This window comes from Gopherus evgoodei, chromosome 1, assembly GCF_007399415.2.
Source record: "Gopherus evgoodei ecotype Sinaloan lineage chromosome 1, rGopEvg1_v1.p, whole genome shotgun sequence".
Taxonomy (NCBI): domain Eukaryota; kingdom Metazoa; phylum Chordata; order Testudines; family Testudinidae; genus Gopherus; species Gopherus evgoodei.
Window position 1 is genome coordinate 59,300,571 of NC_044322.1, and position 16,127 is coordinate 59,316,697.

General features: G+C 46.8%; 1 protein-coding gene across 1 annotated transcript in view; it reads left to right on the forward strand.

Annotated features, from left to right (window-relative positions):
* The first annotated feature begins 7,521 nt into the window (after positions 1-7,521).
* EPSTI1 (epithelial stromal interaction 1) overlaps positions 7,522-16,127 on the forward strand; it is a 78,372-nt gene continuing 69,766 nt past the window's right edge. The window contains 1 exon segment of the mRNA XM_030565754.1: positions 7,522-7,987. Coding sequence (XP_030421614.1) covers positions 7,794-7,987 — 194 coding nt within the window. The 5' untranslated portion in view covers positions 7,522-7,793.

Genomic DNA, 16,127 nt, shown 5'->3' on the forward strand with positions numbered 1-16,127 from the left:
ATAGATAGACCTATACTATATCTGGATTTTATTCTGTTTTCACATAATAAATGAGATCAAGCAATGAACACTTTTACTTAATGACCCTTAGTTTTTAGTTCTTTGATCAGTTCTTCTTTATCTGTAAAGATGAAGCCTAATATAGAATTCCCCCATGTTGGCTGCAACACTTTTTGGGTTAGGAAATTGGCATCTATCATACTTAGAAATTCAAGGAAGTTTAAGTACTGACAGCATAAGACCCCCAGCATATGTCATTCAAACTGAAGTCCCCGTGACTGCGCAGCTTTTTTTTCTACACATTATAAATAGGTGCATAGTGAACTGGTCATAATTTTCCCTAGTGTGATTTGGTGATCTGTAGTAGACCCCAATTAATACCCCATCTTTGTGCTTTATCTGTTAGAACATTGATGCATAAGCATTTGAGGGTTTTTTTTCTGAGTTATCAGTGATTTCGTAACAGGCAATGCCATTTTTGACATAAATTGCCATTTTCCCTCCCCTTTTGCCATCTCCATTCTTCTTAAATAAGTTATAACCATTGGTTTTAATATTCAGATCATGTGATTAATCCCACCAGGTTTCAGTAATATCAACTAGATATGAGTTAGGCAAACTACAGCCCGCAGGCTGCATCTGGTCCGTTGGACCTTTTAATCCGGCCCTCAAACTGCCACTGGGGAGCGGTTTTGGGAGCTTTCCCTGCTCTGGTGCTCCAGCTGGGAAGCGGGGTTTCTCTTTCTCCACTCCATGCATGTAGCAGCTCTGCATGGCTCCCAGAAGCAGGGGCAGCCAGGGGGCTCCAGCTCCAAGTGCAGGCTCTTTAGCTCCCATTGGCCAGGAACCAATGAGAGCCTGCAGACAGGGCCCCACCTCCAAGTGGGAGCCAGAGGAGGGATGGGCCACTGTTTCCAGTAGCCGCTTCAGGTAAGCTCCGCCCAGATCCTGCACCCCCGAGCTCCTCCCACGCCCCAACCCCCTGCACCAGCCCTGATCGCCTTCCAAACCTTTTGATCCTAGCCCGGAGCACCCTCCTGCACCCCAAAACCCTCATTCCCAGCCCCACCCCAGAGTCTGCACCCCCAGCTGGAGCCTCATCCCCCATGCGCCTCAATCCCCTGGCCCAGCTGAGAGCCCCATCCCATCCTCTGAACCCCTCCATGCCAGCCTGGAGCACCTTCCTGCACCCCAAACCCCTCATCCCCAGCTCAACCCAAGAGTCTGCATCCCCAGCCGGAGCCCTCATCCCCCCTGTGTGCTCCAATCCCCTGCCCCAGGTGGCTCACCATACAATTTCCATACTAAAATGTGGCCCTCCAGCCAAAAAGTTTGCCCATCCCTTAACTGAATCAAATTTCTGCTCATAAATGAGCAGTTCCAGTTGATCTTCTTTGTTACCCAGGCTCCTAGCATTGCTGTATAGGCAATTAAAGAATTTTTTCTCTGCACATCTTTTGATTCTTTGATTAATTTTGTTCTCAAAATCTCGATTTTGTGCCAAGTGCTCAGATCTTCCCTCTTTTTACCTTTCTCTTTTGCTACTAATTTAACGTCTGCCTCACTACTCTAGCCAGCCTGTTCCTGAGAAGATTGGTTCCACTTCTGATGAGGTGGAGGCCATTAAAACTATGAAGCCTGCTCTCTCCACAGAAAGTGGACCAGTATTCCGCAAAACCCAAACCCTACAACCTGTGGCATTTACCTAATGGCATAGGGTGGATGTTCATTTCCAGCGGTTCACTTCCAGAATCTTCTGCCCTCTGCCATCCTCCCCTTGTGGGGCAGGAAGGATCTCAGAGAAGATTGCTTGGGCATTCTTTTTTTCAGCGTGCTTCCGAGTTCCCTGAAGTCATCTATAATCTGTGAGATATTCCATGATGCAGTGTCATTAACACTTACATGAACCATCACCATATGAACCATATTGACACTAATATGGCAATCAGGGAGAAATGTCACAGTTCCCTGGGAAAGGAAACACCAGTTCTAGAAATATGTGGCAGTTGAAGGCAACTAGGAGCCATCAGACCAGAAGGAAGCTGTTGCCAGAAATTCAAATGATAATGTTGGGGTCCTCAGAATTGCATTGTAAGTCAAAATGTTGTAAGTCATAACTGCTTTTCCCATAGGAATCAATGGTATAAAGAGGGATTGGTTCCTGAACCAAGCTTTGAGACACTATTTTCACCACAATAGCCTAGGTTTTGTACTAAATAAATTATAGATGACTAATGTAGCCACATCAATGTATTTATTTGGTAAACACTATTCAAATAAACATATAAAATCACACATGCTTTGACTTTCCAATTTCCAGAACTTTTTGAAGAGCTCTTGGCTGGGGGCTTCTCTGAAGGCTGGGTCCCTTGCAGTCGCTTGTCTGATTGGCTCCCACGGCCAGGGTAGCGTGTTGCCAGGTAGCCTTGCTGATCATTTTTGATTGGCTCCCAACCTGGGGCTCAGCCAATCAGAAAGCTTGAACAGTGAAATCAGTGATTGGCAGAGGCTCAGCGTGTGATGTGTGTTGTTCTCCCAGCTAGCTTTCATCTTAGGGGCAAAACGAGCCTTGCAGGGTTTTGACACGGGCAGTCAATTGAAAAGTGTGGCAAGTTTGAGGACTTCCTGTAATTGCTTCCCTATAACTGGCTGCTGTTGCTGCTGCTGCACAGGAAGGATAAGGAAAGTCCTGATGTTGCAGCAGGCTGAAAGTGCCTTAGTGCTGCTGGACTTCTGAAGGCCCAGTAACTTCCTGTGTTGTTTGTCCATAAGTGCCTACACTGCCACTCACTCCCGTTCAGGATGCAATGGGTGGTAGAAAGAAAGAATTGAGAAAGAATATTCCTGCCTGCCTGCTCTGTATTCGTTGTAGGATCCCTTTACACTGCAAAAACAAACAAACAAACCACCTCTTCCCCCCAACATGTTATTACCTGTCTATGTGTCCCAGTTAGGGAGCTCGATTAGTTTGGCTGATTAGTCTGGCGCGCTAGGAGAAAGCTGAATATGCACGTAAGTAAGTGGTAGAAATGATGGGCCTGCAGCAAAATAGTTGCTGGTCTATCAGAATAAAGGTTCTAAATTAGACTTGTGACTTTTGTTTTGTTTGTTTGGTTTTTTGTACCAGATATTTTGGTGGTCGATTTTTATTTAATATTTTTTCCAGTATAGTAGAAGCAACACTGGCTCTCAATTTTTATTATACATTTTCTGTGTTTGTGGCCCAAAACTGGTAAGATCCAGCTGGATCCAAATGATGGATCTGAGTTTTCGTGGTTCTATTACACTGGGGTCTGGATTTTTAAGGTGCAGTAGCAGCTAAATATATTCTCTGTTTAGGCAATAAAATATGGGCTCTTGGGACCAAAGCCTGGCTGAATATAGGAGAATCTACATGTTAGTACTGGATTTTTTGGACACAGTTTTATTGATGAATTAGCATTCGGATTTCTTTGGTGCAATCTGAGCAACTATCTTTTTCTTTATTTAGCCAGTGGCATTTGGGAGACTGCTTCCAACTTGCAGGAATCTGGCAGGATTTGGGTGTTGGCTCTAGGTTTCTCCAGCTCTGTTGCACTGGGATGTATTGGAATCCAGATTTTTTTGTTAGAATCAGGGCTGGATTAACCTTCTGTGGGCCTGGTGCCAAACATATTTGTGGGCCCCCATAAGAGCAATGGAGCATGGTGCGGGGGGCCAGCCTGGGTTATGGCATGACAGGAACAGTCCCGCTCTGCTGAGCCCACTGTGAGGGCACTATTTACAAACCGGCAGTTGCCAGATGCATAGTGGCCCGCCCAGCCCTGTGCTGCCAGCATGCCCCTTCCCCTTGCGGAACGGGCCATGCCGTGCCACACATCCCCTACACCCAATGCCAGAACAGCCCTCCAATTCCCTGGACAGAACCTCCTCAGACCTGCTATGCCCAGCGCCCCCTCGTGCCCCCCCCGACCCTGCCACAAATGCACAGCGCCCTGCACACCACCACTCCTATCCAGTGCCCCCCTGCCCACAGCCCCACCACAACTTTTCCAGCACCCCACACACTTCCTAGTGCCCCAACACACAGATTTTCCCTGCCTCCTCACAGCCCAGCAGCACCCCAGGTCCCCCAGAGATCCATTCCCCCAGGCCCTGCCTCCCGTCCACACTCATTGGACCTGCTGGGAGGCAACTGTGTCTGATGAGCTGAGCTGCCAGTGCAGCCAGGGCTAATCCTGGGACAGAGAATAACTCCAGCCCCTGGGAATGGCATAATCAGCCAGGCCAGGGCCTGCCCCAGCCACTGTCAGGACCCACTTGCCTGGTGAGGCCCAGCCAAGTCCTCCACACTGCCCCCCATCAACTGGTTGAGACTGGCCAGGCTTCTCCACCAGTCTCAGGTGGCTTAGCTCCAGGGAGACAGGTGGGGCCGTAGGTAGTAGGTAGACAGGTAGTAGGAAGTAGAGACTGCCCAGAGCCAGAGGTGCACTGGGGTCTAGCCAGGAGGCAGGGAGAATTATAGAAGATTAGGGTTGGAAAAGACCTCAGGAGTCATCTAATCCAACCCCCTGCTCAAAGCAGGACCAACCCCAACTAAATCATCCCAGCCAGGGCTTTGTCAAGCCGGGGCATAAAAACCTCTATGGATGGAGATTCCACCACCTCCCTAGGTAACCCATTCCAGTGCTTCACAACCCTCCTAGTGAAATAGTTTTTCATTATATCCAACCTAGACCTCCCCCACTGCAACTTGAGACCATTGCTCCTTGTTCTGTCATCTGCCACCACTGAGAACAGCCAAACTCCATCCTCTTTGGAACCCCTCTTCAAGTAGTTGAAGGGTGCTATCAAATCCACCCTCCCTCTTCTCTTGTGCAGACTAAATAACCCCAGTTCCCTCAGCCTCTCCTCATAAGTCTTGTGCCCCATCCAATCATTTTCGTTCCACTCCATTGGACTCTCTTCAATTTGTCCACATCCTTTGTGTAGTGGGGGGCCCCAAACTGGACACACTACTCCAGATATGGCTTCACCAGTGTTGAATAGAGGGGAACAATCACTTCCCTGGATTGGCTGGCAGTGCTCCTACTAAAGCAGCCCAATTTGCCATTAGCCTTCTTGGCAACAAGGGCTCACTCTTGACTCATATTCAGCTTCTCATCCACTGTAATCCCCAGATCCTTTTCTGGAGAACTGCTGCTTAGCCAGTCGGTCCCTAGCCTGTAGCAGTTCACGTGATTCTTCCATCCGAAGTGCAGGACTCTGCATAGGTCCCTCTGTATCCTATCCCTACCCTTCAGCATATCTACCTCTCCCCACAGCTTAGTGTCATCCACAAACTTGCTGAGAGTACAATTCATCCCATCATCTAGATCATTAATGAAGATGTTGAACAAAACTGGCCCCAGGCCCTAAGTGCCCTGTAAGCTGTGCGGCCACACAGCAGCCTATTTAGTGCCGCACAGGTGCTCAGGGAACCCACTCAGGGACCAGCCAGGGGAGGGACGCCCCTCCCCCAACCCCAACCTAGCCAGGCTCCCAACTTGCCGCAAGCAGGACACCTCCCCCCCGCAACCTGCCATGGCCAGGACACCCGGCCCTGCCCAAGCCATGGCCTGGACCCAGGAGCAGCCCGGACCCAGGAGCAGCCTGGCCCGGACCTAGGTGCCTCTCCTCATAAGTCTTGTGCCCCATCCAATCATTTTTGGAATGGCCTGGCCAGCCGAGACCCAAGCACAGACAGAACGGCTCAGTCCATCCCAGACCTAGGTGCAGCCAGGGCGGCAGAGACCCAGATGTGTCCAGAGTGGCCTGGTCCGGCCCTGCCCCAGCCAAGGCCTGGACCCAGGAGCAGCCTGAACCCAGGAGTAGCTTGGACCAGCCCTGACCCAGGAGCAGCCTCGCCAGGACCTAGGCGCAGATTGGGGTGGAACAGACTCAGGAATGGCCTGGCCAGCCCAGACCCAAGCGCAGACAGAACAGCCCAGCCTATCCCAGACCCAGGTGCAGCCGGGGCGGCAGAGACCCAGATGCATCCTGTGGGGTCTGTCCCGGCCCTGTCCCAGCCATGGCCTGGACCCAGGAGCAGCCTGAACCCAGGAGTGGCACAGACCAGCCTGGATGGCACAGACCCAGATGCGGCTGGGGCGGCCTGGCCCGGCCCGGCCCCAGACATAGCCAGGGCAGCATGGCCCAGCCCTGTCTCAGACCTCCTGGGGCCATGGAAAGGGGTGCCTATTCTGCAGCCCCAACCTCCAGAACTGCCGCAGCAGCGAGAGGCGCCTCTCCCTCACAGCCCAGGTGTTGCTGGGGGGCAGTGCTCTTTCCCCGCTGTAGCCCCAGAGCCCTCTCCCACACCCCAAACCCCTCATCCTGAGCCCCACCCCAAAGCCTGCACCCCCAGTCCCCCCCTGCATCCCAACCCTACTCGTATCACCTCCATATTGGTGCACATAATAAAATTAATTCCGCACATGGGTGAGAAAAATTAGTGGGATCACTGCCCAGGACCGACACCTGAGGCACTCCGCTTGATACCAGCTGTCAACTAGATATCGAGCCATTGATCACATGTTGAATATGATGATCTAGCCAGCTTTCATCCACCTTACAGTCCATTCATTGAATCCATACTTCTTTAACTTGCTGGCAAGAAGCCGGTGGGTGAGGTCAGGGGTTGGAGAGGAGCCCTCAGATGGCTGGTGGGCAGGCCAAGAGGAGCAAATGGTGTCATGTGGTGTGGGGTGTCTGTGTTTGTGTGTGTGAGGGGGTCTGGCGGGGTCTCAGGGCACAGTGCAAGCAGAGCAGGCTGGGTCCCCTTCTGAGCATGGGCCCGGCTCCATGGAGCCACTGGCGCTGTTGTAAATCCGGCACTGGTTAGAATAGGAGCAGCTAAACTCGTTCTCTATTTAAGCAGTGAAATTTGTAAAGCAGGTTCCCAAAATGTTCTGGATCCAGCAGATTTCTGAGTATTTGGGGTGCTGTTCTGCTAGATGCATCAAGATCCAGAGTTTATTGGTTTTGTTTTGTGTTTTGTTTAAGAAGAGTGTCTGCATTTGCTCTCTCTTCAGGCAGTAATATTAGGAGGGTTGGAGCCAAACAGCTGCTGGATCTAGGGTGACCAGACAGCAAGTGTGAAAAATCAGGACAGGGGGTAGGGGGTAGTAGGTGCCTATGTAAGAAAAAACTCCAAAAATCGGGACTGTCCCTATAAAACTGGGACATCTGGCCACCCTAGATGAATCTATCAGGATCCAGGTATTGGATCTGGAGTACTGCAACACTGTTGCACCAGAATTTGTCAGGGGCCAGGTTTTTTTTGATGCAGTAGGAAAAGTAAGACTTGTTCTCCAGTTAGGTAGTGTAATTTGGAACACTGGGGCCCACAACTGAAATGGATCTAGCTTTTACCCAACCCCTACTTTAGAGATTTCAGGGTATGTTAATTCAAAGAGAGCTCAGGCTGCACAAACTATCTCCCGGCTGGGCTATTAGAATGAAGAGCAGAAAAGCTTTCTATCTGTCCATGAACTCCAATTCTGAGTAACCTTTTGTGCCCTTGTCAGTCAAGTGATCAGTTTGAGCTGCAGGTGGAGTAGAGGTGATTGGGTGAATGAGGAAGGCAAAGTGTTCCTGCATGTGTCAGAGCAGGGAGGAGCTGGTTTGGTGCAGTCTTATAAGAAATTGAAACCAACTGACTGTAACTTAGCAGCTTTTTCTTTCCTTTCCTGGCTCCTTGTTTTGTTGTCAAAAGTCCCAGGCTGGGCTGAATTTACAGCCTTCTGTGGCAAGACAGGACACACTTCAAGACTATGTATAGGGCAACAGGATGGGAAAAAGACAGCAGGCGCAGGGTGGCTGCTGCCTCCACCACCTCCTATTCTAGGAGTTACCAGGAGCGGGAGAACTCTGGGCTGACAGAGGGAGCTGGAAATCCCAGAGGGGACCCAACTTCTGAAGAAGAGTTGGGGTGCCAAAAACCAACTTGTCAGCAGCAGGAGCAGCAGTAAGTAGCAAAGTTTTTGTGTATTTACACAATAATATTGTATTAAGTGCCAGTTTTTCAACTGACTGTGTGTATGTATTTATATAAAGGATGTGGGTATAGAGGAAGATTTTTTTGAAAGAGCTTAGGGTCAGACTTTCAAAATGCTTGGCCCTTAAGTTTTCTGAGAATCTGACCACTTGTATTGTTGCCTAAATGAGAACTGGAGCTCTTATGAGGACTCTGGAGATATGATTCAGAGATAATATTGCTGTGCAACCATGCACATGTACTTAATATGTTCATGTAAAAAACATAAGCATTTTGTGTGTGTATTATGTGCAGCCGGCTTACAGAATTTAGTGTGTATCTCTATTGCTATCTGTTTCTAAGCAAATGGTATTATGTACATTGTCAATACATGTATGGACTCTTAACAAGAGAAGGTCTTGAACTTGAATTTCAAAGCCAATTCTGATAATCTTTTTCACCTAAATTTAATTGCTAAAGATGGATACAAACTGCCAGATCCAAAAAATCAACATTGGTTCTGAGTTAGAGCTGATTTCCCTATGCAGTGTGGGTGCAACCCATCATGGCAGGAATTGAACATCAGTTTGTAAATGCTTAACTATGACAAACGTAAAGCCAAAGTCTTAGCCCTGAACTGTAGTTTAAACTTATCTGGGTTCCAGCCATCTCTAATTTTAACTTCCAGTGATTGTAATTAGATATTCTGCAGGCTGTATGCTCTGTGTATGCATATGCACCTACTATATGTATGCTTAGCTGGGCAGAACTATTAGTCACTTACATTTTTTTCACCCAAATTTAATTCTTTTTTGTTTTCAAGTTATTTCTACACCTAACACTGTTAATGATAATGTTAACTATTCTGTTGATCTTGCTGTTTTTAATTTCTTTCAAAGTGTAGCTGATTTAAATTAGTACTGCCCACTAGAAGCTGTTTCAGTTTCCTTTCCTTTACTGAAACTCAAGGGGGGAAAAAGGGTGGTGCTAACGTGACAAGATCATAAACACTTAGTAGGATGTTTAGATCATAAACACTTAGTAGGATGTTTCACTTTTTATTTTCTTATTTATTTTAATTCTCTAATGTTGAATGCTTGAACATCTAGCAAGTTGTAAAATGATCTACTTTTGGTATGTATGGGCTAGTTAGATCTGGATAACTTCACATAACTTATCTTCTGTTTTGGAAGATAATCGTGCAGTCATGAATCTGATTAACTTCTTGCCTCTTCCAAAATTAGAAAAAAGCAAAACAAAGACAGTTTATGCCACTTTTTTTTTTCTTGCCCTATTTGGGGCCAGCCAGAGATCAATTCAGCCTCTAGCGTAAATTAGAATAGCCCCAAGACTACTCTAATTAACACCCAGATAACTATGAGCTCAGGAGACTTTTCCGGCAGCTGAGAATAGCTAGAGTGCAGAGGCATTCTGGCCACCTCTTTTTCTTTGCATGCCAGTAACACTCCTTATACCTGGAAGCTTGGGAAATCCTCTGTCTTTCCAGCTATGTGCTACTAAGGAATTTTGAAGAATAATCAGACCAAAGTAAAATCTCAAACTCTTTCAATCTGTTTCTATTCCATCAGGATGCCTGGCAATGGAAGGGAATCACCTGTCAGGAACTTAGCTAGCAATAATGTCTGTTCAAATTCAATTTGGAAATGAAACTGAAATGCCTCTATTTCAGCTTTCAAAGATATTCTATAGGGTTTTGCCCTGGCAACAATGAATCAACAGGGTAACAAGAGCTTGAAAAACCTACTACTTGCTACAGTCAGTTTGTGCTTATCAGGTAGCTTGACTTCAAGTCTGTAACATGCTGTGAGGTTACATTTACGTGTAAAAGTTGATTTCCAAATTGCATCTCTTCAGAACAAACCTGAAACAAAAGCTTATCCTGAAAAAATCAGCAAAAGGTAGAAAATGAAAGGGCTCCAGTGTAGTCAAGTGACTAAAAGAAAAAGGTTGTGATGGGCTCTTTTGTTCAGCAGCCAGCCTTGACTCTCTTCTTTAATATTATTATTATTATTATTTATTATTATTTTAAATCTGACTGTGTAAAATAGTTTTCAGTAAATCCACCTTCAAAAAACAAACCTGCTATCCTAAAATCCAAGGCTATGACATTGTACAAATGGGAACAAAAATCCCTTGCCATGTAAAATGAAAAGAGAAAGGAAACAGTAGAACACTTAGCATTTACAGTTTAAAAAAAATCTAGTGTTTCCAATCTTTATGCTCAATTTAAAAAAAAAATCCATACACTCTTCAATCTGTTACCAATAGAAAGCTGCTTGCACAAAGACTGCAGTTTTATTTTCCATTTGTCTAATCTGAGATTTTAAAGGCCCTGAAAATGAGTCCATTAAACTGAAGGTAAGAGGCTCTTCAAAACATTCCCATAGACCATTGTCCTCTGTAACTGCCAAATGCTCTTCAGTGAGTTCCAGAATCCTCTGAATTACACAGGTTGTTTAGGGCCTAATTCTGTACTCAATTCACAAGTAAATCTCCCATCACTGCACCTTTAAGGATCACACTCATTCATATAGGGTTGTCACCTTTCTAATTGCTGGCAACCGGATCCTTGAAATCCTGCCCCCCCCCCAAGGTCCTGCCCCCATTGCTTACTCCTCTCCCCACTCCCATGGGCGCCTGCTGGATTCTCCCAAGGAGCGTGCCTGTAGGTAAGAGGGGCTGGTGTGGATTAATGACTGAGTGCCTCCTCCCGCCCTGTGGTAACTGGACTCTTAGTTCAGGTGCCATTTAAGGTTGCCAGGTCCCCTTTGGATTTGACTGTCTGGTCAAAAACTGGGAACAGGACAACCCTAATTATGGCACCCTACACAGAATCCAAAAATCAGACTGTCTAGGTAAAACCCGGCTAGGTGGCAAACCTACAATCATAGTCATTATTGGTTAGTGATGGAATACAAGCTGTCAGGAACAGTATCCCTGATGATGCTACAGCACAACTGGCTGCTGAGCTCTGTGCCTTTATCCTCACAAACAACTATTTCAAATTTGATGACAATATATATCTCCAGATCAGTGGCACAGCTATGGGCACCCGCATGGCCCCACAATATGCCAATATTTTTATGGCCGACCTGGAACAACGCTTCCTCAGCTCTCGTCCACTCACGCCCCTTCTCTACCTACACTACATTGATGACATCTTCATCATCTGGACCCATGGGAAGGAGTCTCTGGAAAAATTCCACCACGATTTCAACAGCTTTCACCCCACCATCAACCTCAGCCTGGATCAATCTACACGGGAGGTCCACTTCCTAGACACCATGGTGCAAATAAATGATGGTCACATTACCGCCACCCTATACCGAAAACCTACTGACTGCTATGCCTACCTTCATGCCTCCAGCTTCCATCCCGGGCACATCAAGAGAATATTAAAGGAACTGGCGCATGAAATTGCAAGCCCGTTAGCAAGAATTTTTAATGAATCGGTAAACTCAGGGATTGTACCGTACGACTCGAGAATTGCTAATGTAATTCCTATCTTTAAGAAAGGGAGAAAGAGTGATCCGAGTAACTATAGGCCAGTTAGTTTGACATCTGTAGGATGTAAGGTCTTGGAAAAAATTTTGAATGAGAAAGTAGTTAAGGACATTGAGGTCAATGGTAATTGGGACAAAGTACAAAATGGTTTCACTAAAGGTAAATCGTGCCAAACCAACCTGATCTCCTTCTTTGAGAAGGTGAAGACTATTTAGACAAAGGAAATGCAGTAGACCTAATTTACCTCGATTTCAGTAAGGCATTTAACACGGTCCACATGCGGAATTATTAGTCAAATTGGAAAAGATGGGGATCAATATGAGAATTGAAAGGTGGATAAGGAACTGGTTAAAGGGGAGACTACAACTGGTCGTACTGAAGGGTGAACTGCCAGGCTGGAAAGAGGTTACTAGTGGAGGTCCCTCAAGGATCGGTTCTGGGACCAATCTTATTTAACCTTTTTATTACTGACTTTGGCACAAAAAGCAGGAATGTGCTAATAAAGTTCTCGGATGACACAAAGATGGGGGGTATTGCTAACACGGAGAAGGACCGGGATATCATACAGGAAGATCTGGACGACCTTGTAAACTCGAGTAATAGTAATAGGATGAAATTTATTAGTGAAAAGTGCAAGGACATGCATTTAGGGATTAATAATAAGAACTTTAGCTATAGATTGGGGACGCATCAGTTGGAAGCAACAGAAGAGGAGAAGAACCTTGGGGTATTGGTAGATCACAGGATGACTGAGCCGCCAATGTGATATGGCCGTTAAAAAAGCTAATGTGGTTTTAGGATGCATCAGGCGAAGTATTTCCAGCAAAGATAAGGAGGTGTTAGTACCGTTACACAAGGCACTGGTGAGACCTCATCTGGAATACTGTGTGCAGTTCTGGTCTCCCATGTTTAAGAAGGATGAATTCAAAATGGAACAGGTTCAGAGATGGGCTACTAGAATGATCCGAGGAATGGAAAACCTGTCATATGAAAGGAGATTCAAAGAGCTTGGCTTGTTTAGTCTAGCCAAAAGAAGGCTGAGGGGGGATATGCTTTCTCTTTATAAATATATCAGAGGGATTAATATTAAGGAGGGAGAGGAATTATTTAAGCTTAGTACCAATGTAGATACAAGAACAAATGGGTATAAACTGGGCACTAGGAAGTTTAGACTTGAAATTAGACAAAGGTTTCTAACCATTAGAGGAGTGAAGTTCTGGAACAGCCTTCCAAGGGGAGTAGTGGGGGCAAAAGACATATCTGGCTTTAAGATTAAGCTTGATAAGTTTATGGAAGGGATGGTATGATGGGAGAGCCAAATTTTGGCAATTGATCTTTGATTATCGCCAGATAAGTATGCCCAGTGGTTGGTGATGGGATGTTGGATGGGATGGGATCTGAGATACTGCAGAGAATTCTTTTCTGAGTGCTGGCTGGTGAGTCTTGCCCACATGCTCAGGGTTTAGCTGATCGCCATATTTGGGGTCGGGAAGGAATTTTTCCTCCGGGGCAGATTGGCAGAGGCCCTGGAGGTTTTTTGCCTTCCCCTGCAGCGTGGGGCATGGGTCACTTGCTGGAGGATTCTCTGCAGTTTGAGGTCTTCAAACCACAATTTGAAGACTTCAATAACTCAGGCATAGGTTAGGGGTTTGTTATAGAACTGGATGGGTAGGGTTCTGTGGCCTGCTTTGTGCAGGGGGTCGGACTAGATGATCACATTGGTCCCTTCGGACCCTAGAATCTATGAATCTACATCACACAATCTATTGTCTACAGCCAAGCACTGAGGTACAACCGCATCTGCTCTAACCCCTCAGACAGAGACCAACACCTACAAAATCTCCACCAAGCATTCTCAAAACTACAATACCCGCATGAGGAAATAAGAAAACAGATCAACAGAGCCAGACGTGTACCCAGAAGCCTCCTACTGCAAGACAAACCCAAGAAAGAAACCAACAGGACTCCACTGGCCATCACATACAGTCCTCAGCTAAAACCTCTCCAACTCATCATCAGGGACCTACAACCCATCCTGGACAATGATCCCACACTTTCACAGGCCTTGGGTGGCAGGCCAGTCCTCGCCCACAGACAACCTGCCAACCTGAAACAAATTCTCACCAGTAACTGCACACCACACCATAGTAACTCTAGCTCAGGAACCAATCCATGCAACAAACCTCGATGCCAACTCTGTCCACATAGCTACACCAGCAACACCATCACAGGGCCTAACCAGATCAGCCACACCATCACCGGTTCATTCACCTGCACCTCCACCAATGTAATATACGCCATCATATGCCAGCAATGCCCCTCTGCTACGTACATCGGCCAAACTGGACAGTCGCTACGGAAAAGGATAAACAGACACAAATCAGATATTAGGAATGGCAATATACAAAAAGCTGTAAGAGAACACTTCAACCTCCATGGCCACACTATAGTAGACCTTAAGGTGATCATCCTGCAGCAAAAAAACTTCAGGACCAGACTTCAAAGAGAAACTGCTGAGCTTCAGTTCATCTGCAAATTTGACACTATCAGTTCAGGATTAAACAAAGACTGTGAATGGCTTGCCAGTTACAGAACCAGTTTCTCCTCCCTTGGTTTTCACACCTCAACTACTAGAACAGGGCCTCATCCTCCCTGATTGAACTACCTCATTATCTCTAGCTTGCCTGCATATATATACCTGCCCCTGGAAATTTCCACTACATGCATCCGATGAAGTGGGTATTCACCCATGAAAGCTCATGCTCCAAAACGTCTGTTAGTCTATAAGGTGCCACAGGACTCGTTACTGCTTTTATTGGTTAGTGAGTCATCTAATTCATCCCCCTGTATCAATTTTCCCAAGGAAGCATGGAGATAAATATTTCCTTTTGCTGTTGGCATTCAGATGAAATATACTGAACAGCAGACGACAGTTCACCATGATTTCGTTTTAAGGTAACTCTCCTCCAATCTTAAACTATGTGATAGTCTAGTGAACTACCACACACACAGTTTGTCCAGAGATGGTCCTGAACTAAATCCTGAGATCTAAATTCCCCTCTGCCACTCCCAAAAGTTCAATTCAGGATCCCAGGTTTATGGCTTGGACCATAATCTCCAAATTTGGTAGCTCACCTCTAAACTTTGACTGTGGTGTATTGAAAAATGTCTTAAAATTAGAAGCTATCACTTTAGATTCTCAGGTTTTTTCCTGGCCCTGCTTGCAGGCTAAGGGTTTCTGTAGGGAAGCATGCAATCTTGGTCTTTCTGCAATCAAGGTGCAAAGAGTCAGCCAAAAGCAAGATTGTGAGTTGTGCATCTCTGCCTTATGGTCCAGCTTGCTAGCTCATTCGTTCCTCTCCCTTTGGTTCTTGCGTGTTAAGTTGCAACCTTCCAGTAAGTGTATTTTAGATGACCTAATTTTTCTGGTTGTACAGTGTGAACATAGCTGAGTCACAGAGAATTATACAGCAGAAAAGTATATTCAGTGCTAATGTTAAGACCACAACTCTTGTTGCGGCCCCTCATGTTTTTTTCTCCTTTCCTCTCCTTCTGATCTCTTTCCCTGTGTAAAGGGCTTCTCCACTCAGGGCTGAATCCTGTATCTCTTTCTTGGACCTCACTCAGGCAAGACGCCCTACTGCAGGGGTTGGCAACTTCTGGCACATGGCTCACCAAGGTAAGCACCCTGGCAGGCAAGGCCAGTTTGTTTACCTGCTGCGTTGGTAGGTTCAGCTGATTGCGGCTCCCACTGGCTGCGGTTTGCCATCCCAGGCCAATGGGGGCTGAGGGAAGTGGCGCAGGTGAGAGATGTGTTGGCCGCGGCTTCCTGTTGCCCCCACTGGCTTGGGACGGTGAACCACAGCCAGTGGGAGCCATGATCTACTAAACCTGTCGACGCGGCAGATAAACAAACTGACTTGGCCCGGCCCGCCAGGGTGCCAGAGGTTGCCAACCCCTGGGCTAAGGGCTTCAGCCCCCTGGGAGGCATCTGCTGAGGCTCAGGGCTTCAGTAAAAGCGAGACTGAAGCCCTGAGCTCCAGGCAGTATCTTTTGTGGGGCTGGAGTCCTGAGCCCCGGCAGGCCTCTCTGGTGGGGCTAAAGCTGCCAGACCCCTGTCCCCTCATTGGGCAGAAGCCCCTAACCCTACTATCCCACTGCAGGATAGAAGCCCCAAGCTCCACCATAGTGTGGTAGGTGGAAAATGGGAGGGGGGGGTCCACAAGCCACACTTTTACTGTAAAAGAGCAGTCTGTGGCTCACAAGCCACAGTTTGGCCATCCCTGCTCTCGATGTTCCCATAAAGGGGTTTCTGGAGAAGAGAGACAGTGGCCGACTGGCTGGCTGCCTTTTATTTTGGGGCTGGGAAATCCAGTGCCTCAGCAAACATCCTTCTTTGTGAAAACTCCCATTGAAATAAATTAAGACTATAGGACTTGTCCAATGATTCGGGGAGAATTTAATGAGATCCAAACCTGTAAATGGATCCATACTGCTGGACACTTGCGCCCACACAGAGCCCTGTTAACATCAGCGTGTCTTTGTACACAGATCTGTTTGTAAGGATTGGGACCTAGCACTGTAATTTCCAGTTATCCATTACAGC